Here is a 27641-nt window from a genome sequence, read left to right as displayed (position 1 = left end):
TCGCACCGTTGTTGTCGGAAAAGCCTGCAGTGCCCGAATGAGGGAGGCCAACGTCTCGTGCCGAGTGCGAGGTAGGCACGCTCTGGCCAGATTGGAGTCTAGGACCGCTCCTATGAACTCCACTCTTTGTGCTGGAACTAGGAGGACTTCTCGGTGTTGACAAGGAGGCCGAGGGCGGAACAGATGTAGAATCTCGGTTACTTGATTCGCCACCAGTGCTTGGGAGCGGCCCGAATCAGCCAGTCGTCGAGATATGGGTAGACGTGGATGCGGCGGCGGAGGGCTGCGGCGACGACCGCCATGCACTTGGTGAATACCCTCGGCGCGGTGGAGAGGCCGAAGGGGAGCACTGCGAACTGGTAATGCGCTCCGTTGACCAGGAAGCGCAGGAAGCGTCTGTGGGGGGGGTAGATTGCCACATGAAAGTAGGCATCCCTCATGTCGAGGGCAGCAAACCAGTCTCCAGGGAAGGGATAATGGACCCCAAGGTCACCATCCGAAACTTGAGCTTGCACAGGTATCTGTTGAGCTCGCGGAGGTCTAAGATGGGACGAAGGCCTCCTTTCGCCTTGGGGATGAGGAAGTATCTGGAATAGAATCCCCTGCCTCGTCTGCTGGGAGGCACCTCCTCGATGGCACCCACGCTCAACAGAGACTGGACCTCCTGCAAGAGGACTTGCTCGTGAGAGGGTCCCTGAGGAGGGACAGGGAGGGTGGGTGGGAGGGAGGCGAAATGAACTGTAGGCGGTAGCCGTACTGGACCGTACTGAGGACCCAGCTGTCTGAAGTTACAGATGACCACGCCGGAAGGAAGCGGGAAAGGCGGTCGGAAAACAGAAGGGTGGATCCTGATCGGAGAGAGGTGGCGGCCTCGGGCGTCCCGTCAAAGGCGACTTTGGGCCCTGAGGGCCTTGGGCGATCCTGGCTTTGGTTCCGCCGTCCGCCCGATGGTCTGCGGCGGAAGGGGGCAGCGCCGATTGTTAGGCGGGCGAGGCCTGTTGTATTGGAAGGCGATAAGGTTGCTGTCGGAAAGGGCGCCTTTGGGTGGCGGCGTATGCATCCCTAATGTGCGGATCGCCACTCTGCCGTCTTTCAGGGTTTGAATGCGGGTATCAGTCTTTTCTGAAAATAGACCCTGCGTCTCAAAGGAAGGTCCTGGGCGTGTACTGGACCTCCGGCGGCAGAGTAGAGGACTGGAGCCATGCAATGCGTCTCATGGTGACCCCTGACGCTATGGTCCTGGCCCCCGAGTCCGCTGCGTCTACCGCTGCCTTAATTAAGGTGCGGGAAGCCAGCTTTCCTTCCTCCAGCAGTGCCGAGAACTCCCGGCGGGAATCCTGCGGGGTAAGCTCTGCGAATTTGGCTAGGCAGCCCAAGATGTTGAATGTATATCTGGAGAGCAAAGCCATTTGGTTGGCGTCTGAAGTTGGAGGCCGCCCGCTGAGTAAATTTTTCGCCTAACAGGTCCATGCGCTTGGACTCCTTCGCTTTTGGCGCTGCAGCGGCTGGCCGTGTCGCTCCCGGTCATTGACAGATTGGACAACTAGAGAGTCCGGAGCCGGGTGAACATACAGGTATTCGTAGCCCCTCGGGGGGACCGAGTACTTTCTCTCGACTCCGCGCGCTGTCGGCGGAACGGAGGAGGGGGACTGCCAGATAGCGGCATTGTTTTTCTGTATTGTTCGGATGAAGGGGAGCGCTACCCTGACGGGTGCGTCCTCCCCACCACGTCCGTGATGGGGTCCTCGACCTCCTGGACTTCTTCCACGGGTAAGTTGATGGCCTTAGCTACCCTTCTAAGAAGGTCCTGGTGAGTCTTGAGGTCGATCGGCGGGGGCTCCGACGGTGCCGCCCCTGCCACCGCCTCATCGGGGGAGGAGGATGAGGACGGACCCGGTAGCACCTCCTCCGGTGCCGGCACCGTGTCTGCGGGAACCGCGTCATGCCCCAAGTGCGTGCCGTGATCGGCGAGCTGAGGAGTGGGGGACGGAGGTGGCCTGCTTACAGTGGCTACCGGTACCGACCGCACCGAGCCTGGTTGACGCGGCGGGAGGGGGGGCCCCTGTTCATGTTCGGCCCAAGGGACCCAGAATCCCCATTGCTGTGGTCCATGTTCTGGCGGGAGGGACCCCGCCCGGAAGTCAACTGCGCTGCCCCCAGGGGAGGCGACGGAGGGCTCTCTTGATGGCCAGGGAGGAGCCGAAGTGGTGGCCGGGCGGGCATCCGGTGCCGGAGTAAAGGGCCCCCGCGGTGCCGGCGGACGGTGCCGGTCGTCGCGGTGCCGGGAGCTCGACCGGCGGCGCCGGGAGCTCGACCGTCGGCCCCGGGAGCTCGACCGGCGGCCCCGGGAGCTCGACCGGCGGCCCCGGGAGCTCGACCGGCGGCGTCGGGATCGTGAGCAGCGGTGCGGGAGCTCGACCGGCGGTGCCGGGATGCAGATCTGGACGCGTGTGGCGGCGCCTGGAAGCGACTACGCCGAGTCGGCGCCTGTCGTGGTGCCTGGGCGGACCTGTTACGGTGCCGGCGACTCGGCGATCGGGACTTGGGCGTCGCCGAGTGCGACGGTACGCGACTGGGAGGGGTAGCGGGACTGCGACCGGCGTGGCGACGGTGATCGTCGTGACGGGGATCGTCGTGCCCGGTGCTGTGGTGAGCGGTGCCGTGGCGAAGCAGGACGCGACCTGGCGGCGGTGCTGCGATCGGCTCGGGCGCCCGGGGACGGGGGTCGCATTGGAAGTGGCTTCCCAATGGACTTGAGAGTCCGCACCGGTAGCACCGGCCGCTGAGCGCTTGCATCAGCGGTAAGCTCGATTAAATGTCTTGCCGTCGCGAATGCTTGGGCGTGGGCGGCAGCCTCAGCTCGTCGGTGGGCACCGGGAGCTGTGCGGTGTCGGACTCGGCGGGCCTTGCGGCGCCGAGTCGGCGACACGGTGCACGTTTTGTGCACAGCCTCAGCCTGCACCGTTACGGTCGGAGGCGGCTGGGCTAACGGTCTCTTTTGCTTGTCCGAGACCGTCTTCGGCACTTTGCGCTTCTTTCCCGGGGAGACGGAGCGGTGCCGGGTCTTCGGTGCCGGGTGCCGAGCTGCCTCCTCGGCACCGGGGCGGCTGGGGGCGGTCGGCGCGCCGCTAGTCAAGGCAGTCTTTGGCGCCGCCGGTGCTGGTGCCGGAGGTTGGAGGGCCGACTCCATGAGGAGTTGCTTCAATCGCGAGTCCCGCTCCTTCCTCGTCACGAGGCTTAAAGCGACGCAAATGGGGCACTTGTCCGACCGGTGAGCCTCTCCGAGACAGCGGAGGCAGGCGTCGTGCGGGTCACTGACCGGCATAGACCGCTGGCAAGCCGCGCAGGGCTTGAAACCCGCCGGTCCGGGCATAAGCCCGCACCGGGGCGGAAGAAGAGGGCTAACCCCTCTAACTCCCTAATGAAATATACCACTAACTATAGAACTATTAAGAAACTTTAACAACTATGATAACTATATACAGTAACTAAGGGAGAACGCTAAGCTGTGGAGGACAGGAGAGCACTCCACTGTTCCTACTAGCCGTCACGGGCGGAAAGAAGGAACTGAGGAGCGGACGGGCCGGCTGGGGTATATATACGCCGCCATGGCGGCGCCACTCCAGGGGGCGCCAGCCGGCCCGCCGGAGTTGCTAGGCTAAAAATGTTCCGAAGAGCCGTGCACGCGCGGCGCGCACACCTACATGGAATGGATAGGAGCAATCACTCGAAGAAGAACGTTAAAGAGAATTGCTGCAGAACTTTTACAAACCCCACTAATTCATGGAAACCTTCTTTACAAGAATTATATTTTGCTACTGACCATATTATAACAAATCACTTTTACTCTAATTAGGAAAAAGTTCGCACAAAGTCTTGATTATTTACATACAAGACCTGTGGTCTAAGCTTCTGGTCTGTGGGTAGTGCATTGGCATGCAACAGCCACAAGTCCTAGTCCCTGAGCCAGTCTTAGTTCCCCAGGTTGGCAGCGGCTCAGAGTATGACTGCAGATGAGTGAGTCTAGGCTTTGTGGAAAAGGGAGCACTCAAACTGCTCTGAAATCACCCCTGTAGTAGCACCCTTGCTCTTTCAGGGTGGTTGGCCCCAGTCCAGAGTCTCACTCAAAGCAAAGGTGGGTTACATTTGGGGTGAATCAGGTGGGCCTTTTTCTAGGGTGTGGTGATGGTTAAGTATGTAGGAATTTTTGCTGCATCTGCCAGACTTCTTGCCTAACCTTGCAACATTCTCTCTTCTCATACAGCCAGCTGACACTTAGGGGCTAGATCCTGCCCCTTAAGTTTTGCTATTGATATTGATGGGTATTGAATGGAGTACTTAATGAGGTATTGAGGGCCAAGATGCACCACTTGCCTCTCTATTGAGCAGAGTTTGAAACAGAGTCCAGGATGTTCCAAATCCCAAAGTGCACATATTACACACCACTGTTTTCGAGCATTCACAGCACATAAACTTGGTTGAGCAGGCCTGGATGCAGTGTATATCACTGTGGCCCAAAAGCTGCTAGGAACTCAGCTACTTGTAAGGCTGGGAAGAGAAGGAGGTTGGCTAGCAGGGGCATGAACAGAAATAAACATTTGGCTGCTTTTGGAGGGCACTTTGTGTGACCCCTGCAGCTGGAGGACCTGCCTCCCCACTCCATCCCTGGCAGCCAGCGGAGCTGCTTCTCCCCTCCTACCCCTCAGTGGGCGCAGAGCTACCTTTCCCCTCCCCATCCCCCAGGGCCAGAGGAGCTGCTTCTCCCTGCCACAGCCCCGGGGCCGGAGGAGCTGTCATCTCCCCACTACAGCTGATGGAGCTGGCTCTTCTCCCCCTCCTCCTGTGGCCCCAGAGCCAGAGAAGCTCATTCTCCCCTCTCTGGCACCAGAGTTGTGTGCTCCTGCTGACTAGGAAGGAACCTGTTCTGCCCCCTACGCGCACCCCTGTTGGCTGGCCATGTCAGCAAGCTGGAACTGGGACATTTATCATCTGTACTGCAATAGCACTTAGAGGCTCCAATAAGGACCTCAACATGCTAGAGCAGGGGTGGGCAAACTTTTCGGCCTGAGCGCAGCATCTGGGTATGGAAATTGTATGGCGGGCCATGAACGCTCATGAAATTGGGGTTGGGGTACAGGAGGGGGTGAGGGCCCTTTCTAGGAGTGCCAGCTCTGGGGTGGGGCCAGAAATGAGGAGTTCAGGGTGCAAGAGGGGGGTCTGGGCTGGGGCAGGGAGGGTGGGGTGGGTGATGGCTCCAGCTGGGGGTGTGGATTCTGGGGTGGGGCTGAGGATAAGGGGTGCAGGAAGGTGCTCCAGACTGGGACTGAGAGGTTTGTAGGATGGGAGGGGGATCAGGGCTGGGGTAGGGGCGTGAGAGGGGCTCAGGGGTGCAGGCTCCAGGCGGCACTTACCTCAAGCAGCTCCTGGAAGCAGCGGCAAGTTCCCAGCCAATGGGAGCTGCAGGGGCAGCGTGCAGAGTCCCCCGACTGCCCCTACACGTAGGAGCCGGGGGAAGGGGGAGGACCAGACATGTCACTGCTTCCAGAAGCCGCGCAGAGCTGTGGCACACGTGCACGGAGCAGCCCCCGACCCTGCTCCCCGGCTGGAGCACGAGAGTGGGGAAAGCCCCAACTCCCACTCCCCAGAGGGAGCTCGAGGGCCAGATTAAATCAGCTGGCAGGCCGGATGTGGCCCGCGTGCTGTAGTTTGCCCATCCCTGTGCTAGACACTGTACATGCCTATAATGACAACACAGTGGCCACCCCAAGAATTTACAGTGTAATTATGTGATGACATAAAAGATGAATATGACGAGAGGTGAAGAGGGAGATTGTGATCAGGGCCCTGTGTACTTCGCTGCACCATGGGCTCAAGTTTTGCAGCAGGTGCTATTCAATTCAATAGCCATGTTAATTAGGTTACCTTGTTGATTTTTTTGCATTACCTTGCCAAATCCTCTCAGAAGGTACAGCATTATATTTTATGGAATCCCTGGATAAAGGAGAAAATTACTCCTGATAAGGCTGACTGTTTAGGTTCCCTATAGAGACAGCTACTATTACCCAACTCCTGGGATGTAGTGGGGAGAAAAGGAGTATGTGGCTGCTAGGTAAAGCTCTATCCTTCGCAGGCCTCATGCTGCTACCCTGGCCTCACTGGGAGGGGAGCAGGCATCACCATCCGTCCAAGTGGCAGGTGGGGCAATGGTATGAAACTAGATGTTGTGGTACACCTGGGACTGCAAATTACCCTAATACAGCCTTGCATCCTTTGCAGCTCATAAGGGATGGATGCCTGCAGCTCAACAGGTTGGCCCCTCTGCCCTTGCAACCCTCCCCCTCTAAACTTTATTCAGACCCCACCCCATCATATTTTGTATCCTGGGCACGAGAGAGTCTGCCTGGCTCTCAAGGCTCATCAGCTCAGCCTCTGGCTGTCACATACCTCCTCTGACCCACACCTTCAAAAGACAGGCAAAGGCCATCCTGATGAGCCCAGAAAGCTTTTGTCTAACGTTCCAGCTGCCACTTTTATGGAGAGCAGGGCAGGAAAATCTGCTACTTATTGTAATGCACTCCCTCTTGAGGTGAAAGCAGTACTAAAAGAGGAAGCTGCAGTCAAGTCACAGCAGAGCAGAGAGAACAAGATGTCAGACTCCTGACTGCAGTAAAATGGGGCATTGTTCAGCAGTTTGGCAAAATGTCAAATTCTGCAAAATAAAAATCAGTGAACGCAGAATCACAGAATACACAAGGCCCTGATAATGACTGGCATAACAAGCAGGATCACAGAGCATCAGCTGCCTAGCCACTGTCATGCACTGTGCAGTTATCACAGCAAAGGTGACCTTTAATGAGGAGTACAAAGGAGGACAATGCAATAGCTCTGCAAACTTTTACAGGGAGCTCCTCCCGTTCATAAAGGACAGCATGGGAGATAAACATCCCTTGCATAGTTGAGAGAAAAACAGACGGATGGGCTTTGCCGTTGCTGGAAGAGCAGAAGCAGGGGCTGACTGCTCAACACCACGTAAGAGATGATATGTAAAAGATGCAACTAAGTCTTGAATGGCTTTAAAAGTGAACATGGGCAGTCTGTTTGATGCAGACAAAACTGGATTTAAAAACATTCAGTCAAGAATTTGGGAACCTGCAAAAAATGTACAGTGCCCTTGTTTATGAGGAAAGACTATTATTAAGGCTGCAAATCATTCACGGAGGTCACAGGAGGGGGATCAGGGCTGGGGCATGGGGGTGGGGCATGGGAGGGGCTCAAAGGTTCAGGCTCTGTGAATTCTGCAGCAGCAGGTGCGGCTGACCCCAGGGCCATCCCAGCTGCTGGGGAAGCCCCGGAGCCAGACATTACTCTGGCAGCCCCAGGCAGCTGGTCCTTGGCGCTGCCCAGGAGCAGCAGTCCTCAGGCGCGTTCCCCTCCCAGCAGGTAAGATTTAGTCACAGATATTTTTAGTAAAAAGTCATGGACAGGTCACAGGGCCGTGACTTTTTGTTTATTGCCCGTGACCTGTCCATGACTTTTATTAAAATACCTGTGACTAAAACACAGCCTTAACCATTATCTCACATTTGGAGGCAGGAGAATGGGCAAGAAATCTTATGGGGAGGTGAAAAATTTTTTAGAAAACCAAACCTGAACATTGTTGTTTGCATTTTTAAATCTTAAATTTTATTCAATTTTAAATAATGTTCTCTGCAACATCCAACCGTACTGAATAAGTATATTAGCTGACTGTTTCTGCTAAGTCAGTTTGAAGTGTAAAAATTAGCAATATTGACACAAATAGTGATCAGGCTTCAGACCTAAATGTTCTATTTGGATGAATGGGGCAAGTTCTCAAAACATACACATACACCCCCACCCACCCGTATACAGCGTTTGTCTATTTTACAGAATGAATAGGATTGCGCATCAGATTAGCGTCAAAAGGTTCTCTCTGCAACCAGAGGGGCAACATTTTTTTTTAAACTGACAATTTTATTCTACAGAAGACGCTGAACTAAAATCTGTGTGGAAAAAAGAATCCGTAGAAATTCCACAAATAGAGATTTAGAGAGAGAATATGTCGCTTCATTAAGATTCAGCAATCTCTTGTTTGCTCATGGTTCTCGCCTTTCTCACCATATTGTCTCATTTTTTTCTTATGATACTTTTCCATTACCACCCAACTAGTCAACAGTACTGTGTATTAACTCCTCCCATGTAAAATCATATTGGTTAGCCAAACTGTCATAGCTCCACTGACTTCAATGGAGCTGTGGCAATTTACACCAGCTGAGGATCTAGCCACTGGATTATAGACATTAGTGTGGTTGCACCAGGGCAATGCAAATAGCTCTACCTTGTCTACACCAGAAAAACAAAAAGGTGTGCTGTAAAAAAAAGCTCCCCTCCCCCAAAAAACCCTGATTGCTTACTTGTTTAAAACATATTTTTAAATGCAAATTTTCACATCTTTAAAATGTGCTAACTGGTAGCTGTCAATCCCAGGCTTCCCTTTAGAGTTGATCACTTTAAAAAAGGTGCTAACATGTTTTTTAAAGTATTAAATCCTGTCTACGGTAGCATTTATCAAATGTTTCAACTCTTGTTTTTAAAGCGCTGTTTTTTTCTAGTTTAGATAAGGCTTTAGTGTGTGGAGACATGATTTACACCAATGCAGTGCAATCTATACCGCAAGCTTACCGTAGGCCTTGCTTACAGGGCTCTCGATCTTGATTCTTATGTGGTACGTTCATATCTAACCCAAACAATGTCTCCCATAAGATATCCAGTTAGCGACACACTCCAGCCAACAATTGAAACAAACCAACCAACCCACCCCTCACAAACTGATATAAGCAGACCTTGATATTTTATAGTGCATCTAGTTAACCCGTTAATGGCTAGATTTGTTATCTACAAGGTGAAACATTTAAGAAGTTTAGATTAAGAAGAAAATCATTAAAAATTAAAATCAGTTTCTCATGCAGTATTTTAGCATGAATAGTGTTATGTCCACAGTGGCGAAAGTAAAACTGATTCAGAACCAAGAAGGAAGAAATTTGGGATGCGAATGTCTTATTTTGGCTTTTAAAAAAAAAAAAATTCTAAAATGCTGACTTGTTCCATACTCAGTTCTGGATTTTGTGACTGCTCTCATTTAATGCATTACAATTACAAATACGTCAGCAAGCAAGATGAAAGAATCATCTTTGCTTTTTTAATTTGTGCTTTGACAGAAACATACACACGTGGTTCTAACAGGTCAGAATTGCCACGTGCTCTTAAATGAAAATACGTAATATATAATCACTTTTTTAACCTCTGATTCACCTGTCCTGTGATTCAGGAAGAGAAATAATGTAAACCAATAAACTGTCACACTGAAATGTTCAATCTAGTAGTCCTGACTTGATCATTTAAAGGAAAAAAAGTCACTTACAGCACTGGATGAACAATCAGTTCTGGACTATATGACTTTATTACAGCTGCTGCATCTTTGGTACAAAATACATGGGATAAGTCTGCACCCTAAGAAAGAAAATTTGCAGAATTACAATTTGTAATCTTAGTAGTGCGTAAACAATTATTCACATAACTATTCATTGAACAACTATGAACTCCGACTGCTTGTTAAATAAAGCAAACTTGGTACCTGTTTGTTCCATCTCGACTAGCATGCTATTCAATAGTTTGGAGAGAAATTACTTTAATTTCTTAAATCTAACTTCCATGCTAAATTGCAAACTTACAGAAATACTTGCCTATTGAACAGGATTATGGCAAAATCAGTGAAAGTTTAGGGCCAGATCTTGAAACCCTTTATCACATGAGTAATCCTCTCCATTCATGCATGAGCAAGAATGATAGGCCTAGGCCCACAGTAAGGAAAGACAAAAAGGACACAGCCAAGTAGGAGCTGGGTTACAGCACAGACAAAAATCGGTGTTGTGCTATATTCACGCAGGATAAATAAGATTACCCATGAGTTCTTTTCCAGTCCCAAGGTCTTGGATCCAATGAGCCAAATCTGGACTAGAGATAAACTGGCACAATTTCATTTATTACAATTGAATTGCATGCATTTCTGAGTTTGACCCTAAGCTTCTTTTACCTCTAATAGGAAAAAGCAAAAAAATAATATACACGTAGGTTAGGTAGCCAGGGACAAGAAGTTTCCAATACTTCAGATATAGAAAGAAATACCAAATTAAAAAGATACAAACACCTAAAGGAAGACAGTAACCAACTAATGGCTCCTCTGGTGTATTAATATCATTTAACATTTTCCAAGCCCTGAGCAATTTAAGGTCCTGAGCCTGAAGTTTTGTTCTGTTAAGGAGAAAATGTTATACCTGTGCATAGGCCTACTGAATTCAGTAAGGTTCAGTAAGACTGCCTGCACATATCAAATGGCTGTATTATGGCCATAGTATCTTGTTGGATACTGAGTAGTCAACTCTGTCCAACTTTAAACACAAAAGAGCCCAGGTTAAATTATTTTTGGTCTTGCCTAATACACTTAGCTTACTGGAAAAAAAATAAATGAATGACTTTTACAAATCTGATAACTTCTATGACTAAGAAGAATATTAACCTTCTAGAACTCAGAAATTATTAAAAAGATAAAAAAGGTTACATTTCTAGTAGAACTAAAATCCCATGCATAGTACAATGCAAGCCTTTTACATATGACACTAGACAATCCAGTTATGTTATTAAAAATACATTACACATGAAGGCAGGAAAACACATACCACTTTTAGAGCTGAAATTGCAGCAAAATATGGTGCCCCAGTGTACCTACAAATGAAACATTTTCTAGGTTAGGAAACAGACACACACAATTGTATCAAAAGATAAAGTTTGCAGTTGATCACCCTGCTACAATGAAGAATCGAATTCAAGAGCAAGTTAAATAAATAAACTCAAGTATTATATTTATAAAGGATGGGTGAAATCCTGGCCCCACTGAAGTCAATAGCAAAACTCCAAGTGACTTCAATGAGGCTGAGATTTCACCCTATGCATTTCACTCTCACTTGCGTGATATTTACATGGATTACATCACAAATAAAAGCTAAAATAAGAGTCACCTCAAAGTACTCACATAAGCACGAGAGAGACAGACTCAATCCGTTCAGAAAAGAGACTCAGAAAAAGCTCAAGTATAAAAGATAGTACCTTGGAACATGCCCTGGCAGGTCAAATTTGGGCTCTAGTAGACCAATCAAAAAGTGAATTAGAGAGACAAGGGTACTCCAGTAGGGAAATCCTAACGGTAACAAAATAGTGTATTTAGCTCTTTATGTAGTATTTTTAATCTGCAGATTTCCAAGCACTTCACAATAGAGGTAATATCTCCATTTTGACCATCTCTAAACTGAGGCACAGTAAGGTGAAATGACTCACCCAAAGTATCACAATGGGTGTCACGACTGGGAGAACTGGCAGTCTTGCCTAGGGGTCAGAGCAGGTCAGAGTTCAAGACAGGCCTGAGAGCAAAACTGAGTGTCAGGTGTCAGAAAGGGTCAGGTTACCAGGAGATCAGCAGCAGGATCAGATACTGTAGGGGAAGCAGTCCTAAACACAGGAAACCCAGCTGCAGCGACAACTTCCTGTCCCTGTGCTTGGTTTAAATGGAGGCTCGGAACCAATCAGGCCCATCACCATTCTGTCAATCAGATCCCAGGACTGGACTCCTCTGTCAAAGTTCAGCTTCTATTCCAACAACTGTTAGGTCACTGGGTGACAGGTTGGAACTTACTAGCTCCTCAAGACCAGGGTTCAAGACACGTGGTCCCTAACCAGGAATAGAGCCTAGGTCTTATAACTTCCAGTCCAGTGCCCTCCTCAATTGACCTACACTGTCTTCTGTTCCCCAGAGTTCAAATCAGGATACATGCCACATAATAAGTGTTGAGAAGGTGCATAATAAGAGTCTCAAAAGGCAGCTTGAATCCAAACCAAAGGACCATGACCAGGTAGCCAAGATGTAGTTCATAAGGCTGGTGTAAGTCAGGAATTGTATGAGGGCATCACAACTATGATCAGTCTACAGCAAATGTTTCACCTTGTTACTTTATTCTCAATGTTTCTCCCATAAGCTCCTTTCACACAATGTAGAAGGTATTTTAAAGTAAGAGATTAGGGTGGAAAGAAGAGAGAAGGTAGAGGGGAATGGAACCCAAACTTCAACTGCATGTATAACCAAAACAAGGATGGCATGACATTTACCAGAGGTGGTTTTTAAACTACCCCTGGAAAAGCTAGTTAGAAAATGCCTTAAACAGTGACTATGATAAAAACTGTTTCATTAATGCATACCACCTTACACTCAGTTTTAGCTACATTCAAATTATGGTTACATAAATTAAATTTCTGAATTTATTAGCTTAAGTTTGGCAAAAAAAAGTAAAACTGAAGTGGGTATAATTCTAATATATGTAATCATAGCGTTGAACAGACAGTGTGGGGGAAAAGATGGGAATGTATGAGGGCATTGGGAATGTCTACACATTTTGTTTGGTATTTTCTCAAGGAAGTTATACATGTTAGTCAGGATCTGTTCCATATTACATAAACAAAAATCAAAAACAGTTGATTATGTGAAAGTGACAATAATGCAAAGCTGTAGGCTTGAAGCATTAAGCAATCAGAAGCATGCAGAGTTGTAGACCACCACTCCACTGTACAGTCCATCCGGCTGTACAGCATTCTGTAGCACAAGACCATCTTCGATGAAGCGTACAAACCGAGCCTCAATTTTGAACCGATGTATCCGAAGTTTGAAAAGATTTGTTCTATGCTTGGTGAACACTGATGCAAGTGCATCACCAGTTCTATGAAGTCAGATGCAATATCAGTATTCTTCAAGTTTTTCCACCATGCTACAGGGGAAACTTTTTCCTTCATAGCAGATGAAAATATTGCTTTTGGATATGGAGTTTCTACTTTAAATGCAAGCGAATATGGCAGAAAGTAAGGATTTTTACTGAGCAACCACGGCCCGGCAATTTCTTCTTGTTCAGTTGACAATTCTTTCCTGCTTATTTTAGATGAAGACCAAACCAGGTTGGCCAACATGCATACAGGAGTAATTGCTTCATGAAATCTCTTATGTGCTGTTGCTTTGCTCGGTGCAAGATCTTCAGTAGATCCAACCATACTTTGCATACAACTGCAATTGTTAATGCACCCCTTTGGAATGTGTCAAATGCCACAGCAACCGGTTTCCATTGACTGATCATGTTCTTATGCTTCTTGGTAAATCCCTTGATAATTAGTTATACTGACCACTATCTTCAAATTCTGCCTCATGATCACTCAATCTTGAGATAACACAGGCAATTTTTAATTTATGTTTCCAAGCACCTTATTTGACTGTTCCATTGTGTCTCACTGGAGATTTGGGATTCTACAGATCCTTGGCATTTTTTTGAACAGGCCCCAGTATTCACAAATAATTCTGTAAATCTACTACATGTTTCATCAAAGCACTTGTCCAAGTAGATTTAGCCAATGTAAGGCAAATCCATATGTAACTAAAGTGTCATTTTTTCCAAATCACTTCTCATTCTTTACATCTTTTCCCCCACACTGTCTGTCAAGTAGCTCTTAACACTACAAAACATACAATTCATTTACTAATGCCTTGGCTTCTCTTGCCAGGGTAGCACAGTACTTTCCAGTCTTATTGCTTCCAGTCTCAACCTCTGTCACATTTTGAGATCTAACCCAGACCAGTGAGAGGTTGTGTCATTACTTGCCCTATAACTCTAAGGCTTTGGCTACACTTGCGCTAAGTGTAGTCAAAGCACCAGCGCTGGGAGAAAGCTCTCCCAGCGCTGTCCGTACTCCACCTCCCTGTGGGGAATAACGGACAGTGCTGGGAGCGCGGCTCCCAGCGCTGGGGCTTTGACTACACTGGCGCTTTGTAGCGCCGCAATTTGCAGCGCTGCAGAGGGTGTGTTTTCACACCCTGCTGCAGCGCTGCAAATTTGTAAGTGTAGCCAAGCCCTGAATGCCTTAAAATGCTCTATATACTGTAGCTCCCTGTCTGTCCGCTGCCAACCAGCATACAAGCATGCACTGAATTACTGTACGTTAAGCAGCCCTGGTTCAGCAGCTCTGATTCCAGCAGCCTGCTTGCTACACTATGGTCAAACTCTGGTCTCCACCTGCCTTTGTTTTTATTAGCCAAGTGACCCCAACACACACCCAATCCCAAAAACATCTACCCTGAAAATGTCCAGCCCTGTCCTGAAACAATCAGGGAAGTAATATGGTCTGTTGCTCCTTTAAAGACATAAAAGCACAGCAGACTGTTGCTTTAACTGGAATTAATAATGAATTTAAGTCAAACATAGCAGTAGGCTGATTTGGAATAAAAGTAAAACAAGTTTATTTAATCAAAAATACACAGATTAAGTGCATTCAAGAGATGAAGTCAGAAATGATAACAAAAGTGAACACACATCTAAAAATTTAAAAAACTTAAATCTAGTACGATAGTCTTTGTTAAAGATGATTTTCCTCTGATCCAGTCTTCTTTCCAGCTTTTTACTAAATGGCCTGGTCAGGACATCACAGAGATCAAATTGCTTGGTTTCTTTGTCTCCTTAAGGCAAAGAATCCCTTAGGGGCTCACTTCCACTCTCTTTATAATTCAGTGAACCTTTGAAACATATTCTTCTGAAGGGTACCCTCGGGTAAAGTTCATTAGTTCATGCCGAATAAAGGAGCCATGAGGTTTGGAGGATAAGGTTCCAAGCTAGTTCCTTCCCTGCTGGCTGTTGCTACTATGCACATTATCTCGTCCTGCGGCAACTTCCCATACAAATCAATAGCTCACTGAATTTGGCCACACCTGTTCTGAGGTGTTGGCCTCTTTTCTTCTCTGAGGAAAACCTGTTTATCAACTCCCCCGACATGTCATATTTAAACACCTTTTAGTCACAGCCTTTAAAGCATAATATTAGTGAGTATCTATAGTTTCACACACAGCCTTGTTACATATATTGTACAATGACATTATTGGCCAGCCTATTTGTTTTCAAATGATACCTCACATGGCATACTCTGTACAAAAATCGTTGCAGTGGTGTGAATACAGAGGTGCCTAGCTCACAACCACTGATACATAAACCACAGTTTTCCCAGTGTGCATACAGTTAGCTATCACTGGATCACTACACATTACTCCAACCATCTGCTTTTCCATATAATTTATTGCGTGCTACTATCGTCAAGCCATCAGTATTTGTGTTTAACAGTTCACCTGCTACCTGCTTTCGACTGGATGCTTTGCAGCTTGGCCTTAGGCATCTAATCATTGCTTGAAAAGTTGGATGTTGAATAAAAGAGAAGGGAATATTATAACCATAAAATATTCTGCAATTTTCAAGTCTAATTTTTGTTTCAGTTTTGGAGTTGTTTTTGTTATTAAAATATCAATTTGTGGGTCAAAAACCATGATACTTACTCCTTGTTTTCTTTAGCCAACCTGGATCTGGCTGTTTTTTGATGTAGTTGGCAATGGCAAGGTATTATCGGTACTCATCCTCAGGGTTTGATTCCAATTCTACCACTTAGCGTATGCGCAACATGCCTCAGGTGGCACGTGACCAGGATTCAACACCAAATTTGGTCTGCTGGTTGGATCATTAGCTTCCCCAAGTTGGGCCAGATACTGACGGGGAGTGCAGTGTGAATGCTGATCCATGCATTTAGCCAAAGGGGGTCTGGTGTCTTTCTTCTTTCCACAGCATTTTGCAAAAGGTTTCCTCATCTGGTCTGCCTTCCCAGACACTTTTTCTTTGCAATTTCTGCCTTTAAGACTCTCTTTGACGCCACCATGAACTTCCTCAAAATAGCCATGAACTGGGTCAAGTGGTCTGCCACCTTTGCTCATGCTGAAATACTTTGACTTGAGTCACTGTACACGGGAATACAGTTGCAGCAATTGTACCCCAGCTAGCCAAATTAAGAGACAGAGTACTGGACTAGACAGTTAGTTTAGCAATTTACCTCAAACAGAAAATGCAACTTCTGAATATGGGAATTCCCCTTCTCTGTTTGCTATAGCAAAGGAGGGGTATTCCTACATTCAGTTTCTGTTTGAGGCACTAGCATACAGTTTTAGGTGGAGGGTCTTTTTTGTTTTATTTTAACAAATTAAAAGGGACCACGTTACTGCAAAATCATCATCAAATTGCTCGATATTTGCCAGTAATTTTCATTAGTATGTTCTAATAATTTTATTCTTCCAGTTTCTCAGTTTAAACTGGTATTTACCAGCCCTGTCCTAAACTAGTTTTCCCCCCAGAAAATTACCAACCCTTAAGTCTTGCATCACTGACATAGGGGGACACTTATTCTAATGATGGACTAAGCAAAGCCCCCTTTGAAAACATGGGGTTCACAATCCCTTAAAAACAGTATTTTCAATGTAAATGCTTTTTAAAAGTAGTAAAATATGTATTTGAGATCCCTAATCAACAACAGCATATATATTTCTGTTTAACTTACTCTTGACATCCTCCCACGATGCCTATCCGTCCATCTTGACCTTTATGCTTCTTTGCTGTTAGAGGAGGAATAACATTGCGCACCAATTGAAAAATATTCTCCATATCCTTTATAGAATGTGTTTTGTGTAGTGAAAAGGCTCTCTCGATAACTGAAAAAGATAAAGACATTAAAAAAATTACTTCAGAAATGTCTTTTAAAATTGATAGAAACCTCAGTGAAGTTTGAAACATTCAGAAGTATTGGTGTAATCAATGTCTATAATAGAGGTGTTACATAGTCGTACAGAATGATTAAAAACCCCAAAACTCTCCAATTTTACTTTTAATAAAACTATTCAGTCTTGTACTCAGTAATTGTAGAAAAAAAGATGTTTGAAGAAAGTTAGGACACAACTCTGAAAATATTCTGGTAACAAACAAGAAAACACCAGCTCTGTGCAATGTCAGCAGAAAACCCTTTTCTCCAACCTTTACAGAATCTAACATTAAACCAGACTAGCTAAACTGTAGCAAAAATCACTACATAATGATAGTCAAGTATCAGAGGGGTAGCCGTGTTAGTCTGGATCTGTAAAAGCATCCGAAGAAGTGGGTATTCACCCACGAAAGCTCATGCTGCAAAACATCTGTTAGTCTATAAGGTGCCACAGGATTCTTTGTTGCTTTTACATAATGATAAATATTCCTGGCTGATCTCTTGTTTTGAAAATCCTTCTATACTACAGGCATTCCACTCCCATTGGGATCAAAAACTAACCTTCTTGGAGCATGGCCAAAATATCATTGTCACAATGCAGAACATAACAAAACTCATCTCTGCTCTGGAAATAGGACAGTATGTCCCCCTTAAAATTATTTCACATTTTACAAAATATCTAGTTTTCTACCATAAAATCTACCAGAAATATGCATCCCATACTCCTCACAACCTACTTGGCTGCTAAAAAACTTTCAATTTCCTTGCTTTTCTGGAACAGAGACTCTATAATAGGGGTCAGCAACCTTTGGCACACGGCTCGCCAAGGTAAGCACCCTGGCAGGCCGGGCCAGTTTGTTTACCTACCACGTCCGCAGGTTCGGCTGATCCCGGCTCCCACTGCCCGTGGTTTGTCGTCCCAGGCCAATGGGGGCAGCGAGAAGTAACGCGAGCGAGGGATGTGCTGGCCGCGGCTTCTCGCCACCCCCATTGGCCTGGGACGGTGAACCGCGGCCAGCGGGAGCTGCAGTCCGCTGAACCCACCGACGTGTCAGGTAAACAAACTGGCCCGGCCTGCCAGGGTTCTTACCCTGGTGAGCCGCATGCCAGAGGTTGCCAACCCCTGCTCTATAATGAGGGGAAAACAGTAGAGAACATGAAAAAAAAAGATCTCTAGACTGGATTTCACTTCTGCCTAAAGATTTCACTTAACTTTAGATACAAATAATTAAAGTCCTAAATCATTAACATATATGTTGCCTTAAATAATTACTTTTAAAGCATATTTTATTATAAACTGTAAAAAACAAAAACAAAAAACCCTCATGATTGGAAGTCAATTCTGAGTTTCTCTTGCTACAGTATAAAATTACAACTATACAAGAATATATATTGTATATAAGAAAACCTGGCTTCAGGTTTTCACAGGTAATAGAATGTCTTTCAGATTAAAAGACATACCCACTGTTAAAAACCCCTCTGATACATTTCAAATTAAAAGTGAATGCATTTTAGAAGTAATAAATATTAAGGCTAAACATGTACTGTCAAGGCCATCCCTAGCTATTTTGGTGCCCTACGCGGGGGTGCTGTGTGGGGCCCCACCCCAGGCCTCCGCGGGGGACGGGGCTGACCCCAGGCCTCCGCAGGGGATGGGGCGGAGGCGGGCTGGCCACTTCCTGTGGGAAGTGGAGTGACCCGGTCCCAGCCTGCTCTGCTCTCCAGGCTCCCAGACTTGGGGGGAGGAGAGCGCTGCTGAGAGCCCAGGAAGCGGAGCAGGCTGGGGCCGGGTCGCTCTACTTACCGGTGAGTGCAGACCCAACTGCTTCTGGAGCCCTCAGGAGAGTGGGGGTGGGGCTGGAGCAGGGGCGGGGCAGACCAGGGGTTGGGGTCCTGGGGAAGAGCTGGAGCAGAGGCTGGAGCAGCAAGTAGCTGCGTAGAGCACCAGGAAATGTGGTGCCCCAAATTTCATGGTGCCCTATGCAGCTGCGTACTTTGCATATGGGTAACAACGGCCCTGTGTACTGTGTTCATGATTTAGGAGCTTAAGTAGTTTTCTGTATCTGTTTTCTAAATTAGACTGAAAAGTGAAACCACTATTTGTAAGAAATAAACTGTAGTATGCCTACAGGTTCTAATTTAAATATTAAAATATTGCTCAAACACTTGGAAAAACTATTATGACATCAAAAAGTAATACTACAGACCATTCACTAGAATAAGAAAGTATGTTATGGTTTAAGTTAACAGGCCCGAACACTCATTCCTTGTTTATTCAAAGCTCCGCTAAATTTAAAGAGAAGTTTGGAGGTCAGAGAAACATAGGACTGGGCCTTACATTTATTTGGTTCTTTAAATGTCCAAACTATAAGTTCTGATAGCCTGTCCAGAGCCAGAAACTGGCTTAGAGTTTTATTTCTAATTCTGCTTATCGCTATTGTTTTTTTAAGACTACTCATCCATTGAATACTGAACCCACATATGATTTTAAATACAAAAGTAAAATAAAACAACTGTTCATTTCAACCTGATGGGCTATAAACATCATAAGCCATATAGGCTTTGCTGTCAAAGTTGACAAAACAATTGGTATGTGATTACTGTTACTGTCCATTCTTTCTATGTAAAGATACAGAGAGATCATCAATATAAATGTCACAAATCTTGAAAAAAAAAGTCTGTATTACTATACACTGCATACTTGATTAGACTCTAGTCCACACGCCTTCTGTAAAGGAGAGGAAAAAAAAAACCAACAAAACAACTTTGCATAGATGCCAATTCTAAGGATATTCTGAAAAATCCAGACCCTGATAAATTCATAAATTAACTGGTCCAGGAGGAAAATAACAATCAAGATATTTTTGTAAAGAAATGTAAGTATTTGAAGGATAGACCCTCAAGCAGGAGTAAACTGTCATAGCTCCACAGCATTGAACCAAGCTATGACAATTTGAGGATCTGACCCTTAGACTGTAGATAAAGTACACCTTCACATAATTCAATATCTAGAGCAGGGATTCTCAAAACTTCATTGCACCGCAACCTCACTCTGACAACAAAAATTATTACATGAAGCCAGGATGGGGGGGACCAAAGCCCAAGCCCCGCTGCCCCATGTAGGGGGGCCAAAACTGAAGCCCAAGGGCTTTAGCCCCAGGCAGGGGGCCTATAATTTAAGCTCTGACACCCAGGGCAGAAGCCCTCAGGCTTCGGCCCCAGGTGGTGGAGCTCGGGCTTCAGCTTCGGCCCTGGGTCTCAGCAAGTCTAAGCCAGCCCTGGTGACCCCACTAAAATGGGGTTGCGACCAACAGCTTGAGAACCGCTGATCTAGAGTGAAATCCAGGCCCTACTGAAGTGAATGGCAAAACGTCCTTTGACTTCAGCAGGGCCAGGATTTCAGCCGTAATGTTCAAAACATGTCAGACATACCCACTGTTAAAAACCCCAATACATGTTATTTTCCCAGGTCTTTTTCATTACTTTGAATTAACATTTTCAAGTATGATGAAAGCCTTGACTGCAAAATTATTACTGAAAAATGTTAAGATCTATATTTTTTTTCAATTTTATGTACACTATTGTTTTATTCTGCTGCAAGACACATACTTGCTTCCAGATCATTTTCAGTAAAGGTTAAGCTCCGTAACCTATTATATACAACTGCATATTGTATATAATTGCATTCTATACAGATCTGAATGTGACACGAACTGACCAGTTCTTATGGACTCCTTTTCCGAAATGTTCGGTCAATATTTAGAATTTGTTAGAGCTTTTTTTTTTTTTTTAATATATCAGTACAATAGCATGGCAAGACATTTTAATTCAATTTACAGACAAAAAACTCATCACAATATTGAAAATAAGTCAAAACTAGACATTTATTTTCAGATACTACCACCAGCCATTGCACAATTATTTTAAATATAATATTAGATCTTATTTATGCTTTAGAATGAAGTACCTATTGGTGGAGAAAGTGCTGCTGTCATAGCATTATAATTAAAGGTATCGCCATATGATCGGTGATTTGCTCTCTGAGGTGGACTAGTTGGTATAGACTGTGACCTTTGTGATACTGTAGAAGAAATTCCTGCTAACATCTGTCCCAACATTTGTAACATCTGGAGTTCTCGAGCATGCTCAGCTTCACGGCGCTTGTCCTCAATTTTAAGCCGCTGCTCTTCATATTTGTAAAATTTCTCTTCTGTATCCACACTTTGTTGTAGGAATTTTTCCATCATTTTATCCAGTGTTAAATTTGCATGGCGTTTTTTTGATCTTTTGGGTTGAGAGAGTGGTTGTGTACTGGTTTGAGCATTGATTTGTTTAAAGCCTAAAACAAAGTAGATAAAGTTATATTCAATCTTCCAGACATACTACAAGGAATGAGTAAATAGTAAAACTGTTCCCCTTGTGAAATGTAGATCTATTTTGCCATATCAAGGTATTATTTTGTTTCAAAATTAGGCATGATTATTTCTGATGATTTTAAGAATACCAAAATAGGGAATACATGCTTATCCAAAACATAACATGAAATCAACTAGGCACACCTTTTAACTGCTGTAGTACTAAACTTCAAAAACAGGAAGAGGCTTTTTGATCTTTTAAAAAAGGTTTGTGAAGGCTATTCAACAGTACAGCCTCATTTGTGTATTGCAGGTAATTACACTAATCAGAATTGAGTTTCAGCCTGCTGGCGTTTTAGATTTGCATTTCAAAAAAAATGTTAATGTAAACAACACTTTGATGAGATGTATGTATAAAAAGGAGACTGGTTAAACGTCAACCAATTGGCTAACTTCTGAGTGTTCCGAAGACAGATTCAGGTTTTAGACAAATACACGCAGCACAAGATTGGACTTTAAAAAACATTTGTGCAGAGTACAAAGGGCAAGAGGGAAAGGGGCAGGCTTTATCTTGTTTTCTATATTTCCCACCCCCTGCAACTGTACTACTATATAACTGAATCAAATACAAGTTCTTGAAAAGGCCCCCTTAGGTTTTTGGCCAAGTAAGGACAGTACATAGTTAGGATAACATTCTGTTTGTTTTTACCTATTATCATAGCAAACTATTTTCAAAAAATAATAGTTACACAGTGATAAACAGAACTGCATAGCATCTATAGCAAAGTTTAAACATGGCAGGTTTGATGAGGATGCTGCTGTTTTTATCCAGAACGGTTTGGCACCTCCTATCTTATCTCTACATTAGTTTCCGATTTGTTTCCTATTGATAACAAACGAATGAAAACTAGCAGAACCTTCGTTCTCCCTCCCCCATAATGCAACTATTTACTTTGTATTTTTTAAGAGCTTCATGAACTACAATAATTCCTTTCAGCTCCTGTTTTGGTTCTGGGAAGAGTCAAAGGGACGAAACACTGGGATAGGGAAGGAGAAGATAGGACTCCATAGTGGGGGGGAAGGGGTTAAAGAGACTAAAGACGTTTTAATCCAGTTCCCCTTGAAGAGGATGAGAGAGATCTGGAAGGGAAGAGGCCAGTGCAGAAGCGATTGGAAGCACGTTAGCTAGAGGCGCTAGTACGTCTATTGTAGGGGGGATACAGAAGCTATGGGGGTGAATACGGGGGGAGGGATTCCCCTACCGGCGTGCATACGGGGTGGGGCTCCCCGGCCCGGCTGCGGGTACTCACCCTCGGCGGGCGGCACGGGGATGGCGAACGGGGGGCACTCCACCTTGATGGGGTGCTCGGCGTAGGACGAGCACTCGCCCGAGTCCTCGGTGAAGTGGTCGTGGGGGGACTCGAGCTCGGCGTCCTCGTCGAGCTCGGTGTCGGGCTCGCGGCTGTTGTGGGGGGTGCCCGGGGTGGGCGGCCCGGCGGCGAGCTGGGCGCTGTCGGCGGGCTGGGCCAGCGGCTCGGGCGCGCTGTCCGGCCCGCCCCGGCAGCTGAGGATCCGGTCCATCTCGTCGTAGTACTTGCAGATCTTGCGGGCGTGCCCGTTCTTCTTCAGCCCGTCCCGGGCCTGGTAGTACTGGCGCTTGAGGCCCTTGATGCGGATGCGGCACTGCTCCGGGGTGCGCTCGAAGCCCAGCTCGGCCAGGCGGCAGGCCACGTCCCGGTACACATGGCTGTTCCGAAAGTTCCCGTCCAGGGCCGACTGCACGTCGGCCTCGCCCCAGATCTCCAGCAGCGCCCGCGTCTCCAGGTCGGACCACAGGAAGCCCCGCGTGTTGGTGATCATCCTCGGCCGGCCGGCCGGCGCTGCAATGGCCGCGCACCCGGGGAGGGGGGGGCGGGTAGCGCCCGCCCGGCCTCGCCTACAGCCCCGGCGGCGCAGCGGCGAGTGGCGGAGAAGCGAGCGCCGGGCCCCGCATCCCAGCCCGGGCCGCCCCCCGCACAAACAAACTTTCCGGCCGCCGCCCGCTCCGGGTCCCCCTCCCCACCCGCAGCAGACGGAGCCGCGGCCCCGCAGGCGCAGGGCGCCGCCCGCTCAGCCAGTCACCCGGGCGCGGGCGCTGCGCGGGCCCCGGCAGGACGCTGGCTGGGCTGCTAGGCCCCGCTCGCTGCTCATCACACGGCGCCCCCGCCCGCCGCGGCCGGAGCCCCGCACGCTGCCCTCCCCCCTCACACACACACACACACACACAGGGCGCCGCAGGCAGCTCCGCGCCCAGACCCCCCCGCCCCGCTCCGCCCGGCCCGGCGTCACCGCGCACTGCGCCGCGCGCTACCTCACCCCGCACGCCGGGGCTCAGACGGGCCGGCCCGCGGCTGCTGGGAGCGGGGCACGCGCCGGAGCTACGAGCTCGCTCGGCCGGGCCAGGGCCAGGCAGCGGGGCCCGGACCCACAGACAGCACCTGCCGCTCGAGTCAGGCGGCGGCTGGTTCCTTAAACAACCAACCGGCCCCGGTGGCTGGTCCCCTCAGCCCTGCTCTCTGCAGCTCCTGGCAAACATCCCACTCCCCGGGCGTCAAGCTCCCGGGGAACTCGCTAGTTTTGTCCATCCTCCTCCTCACGGTAAAAGGCGGGTGTGGGAGTTTTGCGCCTGGGTGTATTATTTTTAGTCCAGACGCACTTGGAGAGGTCACTGCGTTAGGCGACAGGCAAACACCGAGGCCCCTACGCTGAAAACTGGTCCATGGGATGTGGACCCCCTTGTTAAGAGACAGCGCCTGCCCTGAGCAACCGAATCACCTCTTCAGTAATCATCAATATCTTCTTACCAAACACCAGCTCCAGGAAAATAAAGCTTTCCGCTATAGCTCCCCCTGCTATTTACATCTCACGGCTATTTGGACGCTAGTGAGTTTCACTTTGTCGCTGTCACGTTGAAACCCTGGATTGCGAACATTGCAAGGGAAAGCCCCCGTCCAATTGACTAAAGAACAGTTTATATTCATTACACACATTTCCATGTCTACTAGGTTTTATATAAAACGATGAAGGCACGATGTATAGGTTGGACCTAAACATTAGCTAATATTTGTACAGAGCGTTGTAGATGCAAGACACGACTGAAATCGAATTACAACTCGTTGCTGTTCTCAGCTAAGGCCCTGTGTCTCACAGCAGGAAGCACAACCCTCTTCCTGAGCTCCTTCTTCCAATGCTTTCCGTGGCACTGCTCTGGGAAAACACCCACCCACCCACGCTTTTCTTTCTAATTCCTCCGCGCCGCGCCTGTAAAACCCCGCAGGGGAGTCAGAAGGGTGGGGTGCCCTAAAGAGCATCAACTCCGGGCAACCCAAACCAACAGGCAGTTTGTCTGACGAGTAGAGACCCTGCTTGGATACAGGACGCTTTGCTTTGTCCAGCCGTTCTCAAAAAGCCAGCGACGCACGGCCAGCGCACACCTGTCTGGCCTGTGCCGAGCTGGGAAAGCTTCCGCCATTCGCTTAGGCTGGCTGCAGCTGCCGCCCACACAAAGCTGCGGGCCCCCCAACTCCCTACTGGCGAGACCCCCAGTGGAGAGGGCTTATACCTTCATCATACTGCAGCCAGAAGATCGTAACTACAGCCGAGGCCAGTGCTGCGAGCACACAAGTGGTGACAGTGCCCCTTCCCCAAATCATCTCGGCAGGGGGCCTGGGAACGGCCCCAGCTCGGGCCCCGCACGCCCCGCTCTGCACTCTCCTCTTACCTAGCCACCAAGCGGGGCTCACACCACCTCCTGCCAAACACACAGGCAAGCGCCTGACACAACTCATCAGCGCTGCTTCCGGCTCCGCGCCACCGCGCGCTGCCCGCACAGGCCCGGAGCTCCACGCCTTCCTCTGGGGCACACCCACCAGCGGCAGCCAATCCCGGCTCTAGCCGAGCTCCTGACGGACACTCCAGAGCCTGCTGCCGGCTAGGGCGGAGTGGCCCGCCCTGCTGCGCTTGGGCTCGGGAGGGTGTCAGGGCCTGCTGAGGGCATTTTACCTGCTGATCGATCTAAGGCAACAACTATGCACCAAGAGCCACCTCTCCCACCCCCTGCTGCACAGACTGAGAAAAGAGTGAAGGTTTCCCCACTCCTGCTTGAAGTGGAGTGCGAACAATATGATGCATTGGCCAAAAGATAGGTGGAAATGTAGGCGGGAGGGGAACACCTAAACCCAAAGCAAGGAACAACATGGGCAGTTGGATTTTGAAGGGGGTCACTGCCCAGTACTAAATCCAGCCCACTCTTCCCCTCCAGAATCCAAGACCAAAGACAGAAACTGCTTGATCCCCCCCACCCCCATTCTGACTTCTTGGGACCTGCTTGGAGCCCAACGGATTGTAAAATCTGTCCTTTAAGAAGTTATCAGCATTGCAATTTGCAACGTTGCCAAAGGATCTGAATTTAGTTTAGGATTGTTGCTTGACAAAAGATTAGGGTTAAAAATCCAAGCCCAGGATGCTGTTAAAATGTAAATGAGATTGTTCAAATCAGGATTTACTTTTCATATACAAAATAAATTTATAATGTAGGCTTTTCAAGTTGATGGTTTAATTTTTTTTATCCTATAAATTATCTTTTCTATTTTTTAATTTGATCTCTTCTTTCAAAAAACTCTCTATCTCCCTCCTCTGACCAGGGTTGTCTGTGACACTCTGATTTATGAGTGAGAGTCATCTCTAAATTGCTATTAATATCTCTTGGTAGATCATTAAAATGGGATTACTGAAGTACTTCCATTAACTCCAGAACATGCCAGGGTGAATAGAAATGCCACGATTATGGACATCCCTAGTTATATTTCACATATGAAACCCAGGTAACAAATCAAAAGAGGAGGCTAGCCAGTGAGGTTGAATTTGGCTCATAAGAAATCTGAGACATTAAGGTTCAAGACAGCTTTACTTTCTATCCTGGATTCATGCACAGTTCTACCAAGAATACTTTTGATATCAACTCATATAAACACCCGGTCTAACAACAGGGACAAAGTCAGTACAGTTTTAGTGGTTTGGTCAATTCTTATTCTGGTAGGGACAAGACAAATTATTTTCTCCAGTCATTTTTTTAAAATTTAGGGTCACTGTCAAGTATTAATTAATTTAATTATTTTAGTTGCACTTCCTTAATATAGGTTCTTCGTGTTTGCTATGAATATAAAAAAATACCAGTTCGGGCAAATTTCCTCTGTACTCATTTAGCAGGAGTAACCTCTTTTTTCTTGAGCTGATGTACAGATTGCATGGCAGCCCAAAAGAAGTCCAGTTGCTAATGAGCTTTAGCTATTCCAAGGAATTTGACCAAGGAATGGAATATTATGCTGTGGAATTACAAAGTTCCAACTCCAGAGTAAACGTGAGGAACCTGGCATCGGGGACAGAGGTCATGTAGCCACCTTTGAATCTTGTTTCTGATGATCATTTGTCCATTGGAGGATGAGGTAGAAGAAAATGAATGTCTGTTGACTCCCATCAAGGCATCTCCTGCTTTTAGTATGCAGGATACTGGCAGCTGCACCAAAGATGTATTTTGTGCTAAATATAAAAGTGATAGATGACAAGATGGGAAGTTGTTAATTACAGAAATGTTTCTTTCAGTGTTTCAATCTTCTGATGTAGCAGGATCCTCTGAAGTCTGTTGATGCAGCAGTGAAAGGTACTCCTCCAGAAGCTCTGTTTCTCAGTTACTTTGGGGTTTTGGGGGAAGGCAACGATAAGCCACCTTTGTGCTCCCCATATTCTGAGGCTGTTCAGTGGCTGGCCTGGCATAGACCCAGGATCAGTTAGAGCAGCTTCGTTACTGTTCTAAGATACACTCTGCTTCTCATAGATGACAGAGCCAAAGGAACCTTAAGCAGAACAAAGAATCACCTATAACATGGCCTGCAACTCCACATCTAAGGTTGAGTGAGTGATCCAGGCTCCCTACTCTGGTAGTCATGGATGCAATCCTGAATCCACAGAGCACATTCCATAAATATCCCACATGATTAATGTCCCCTAAGCCCATTTACCTATTTCAAAAGGTTTTATCCAATTGGGTGATAGGGCAGAGAAAATGCAATTATTTATAAAACTAGATATAGTCACATCCCCATGGCGCAGTGAGAAAGAGTAACCACAAATGTATTTACTTCAGGTTAATTTTACAGCCTGTGTTTCTTTCTTAGCAACTGGTCCTGATAGTTCCTTCACTTGCTCACTCTCTTTCTCTGGTTTCATTTCTCCAGCTCCCTTGCATGCTTTGTACACTCTTCTTCTTAACCTTCATACTGCTCCTCTTTAATTCCTCCTCTGTGACTGGGCCATGCTGTCTCTTCCCAGCTCTGGCTGCTGTTGCTGGCTGCACTTTCGTCAGACCTTTCTTTCTCCTCCTTCCATCTACTTCTTCCAACCTTCCTGGAATTTTCTGGCTCCAACTATCTGTCCCTTCTCCAGTTACAGAGTCACCTGACACGTGCTGCTCACTGTTTGACTAGCTTCAGAGAATAAAAACATTGGTCCCTGCAACTTGCTGTT

General features: G+C 47.1%; 1 protein-coding gene across 7 annotated transcripts in view; it reads right to left on the bottom strand.

Moving 5' to 3' along the window:
• Nucleotides 1-24993, bottom strand: part of NAXD (NAD(P)HX dehydratase) — a 72998-nt gene extending 48005 nt beyond the window's left edge. The window contains exons 1-5 of one of the 7 annotated variants that reach the window (XR_005597569.1): nucleotides 22391-23283; nucleotides 20693-21064; nucleotides 16528-16678; nucleotides 10755-10800; nucleotides 9440-9528 (exon numbers count right to left, since the gene is read on the bottom strand). Coding sequence is in view for 6 of the 7 variants with exons in the window: in XM_039534649.1 (XP_039390583.1) it covers nucleotides 9440-9528; nucleotides 10755-10800; nucleotides 16528-16678; nucleotides 20693-21064; nucleotides 22391-22940 (1208 nt within the window). In the remaining variant the exon portion in view is untranslated. The other 6 variants (XM_039534675.1, XM_039534667.1, XM_039534649.1 and 3 more) reach the window with 6 other exon arrangements.
• Nucleotides 24994-27641: the final 2648 nt, after the last annotated feature.

Source organism: Mauremys reevesii, linkage group 1 (assembly GCF_016161935.1).
Source record: "Mauremys reevesii isolate NIE-2019 linkage group 1, ASM1616193v1, whole genome shotgun sequence".
Classification (NCBI taxonomy): domain Eukaryota; kingdom Metazoa; phylum Chordata; order Testudines; family Geoemydidae; genus Mauremys; species Mauremys reevesii.
The sequence above is the reverse complement of the archived record's forward strand: the minus strand, read 5'-3'. Positions and strand labels throughout refer to the sequence as shown.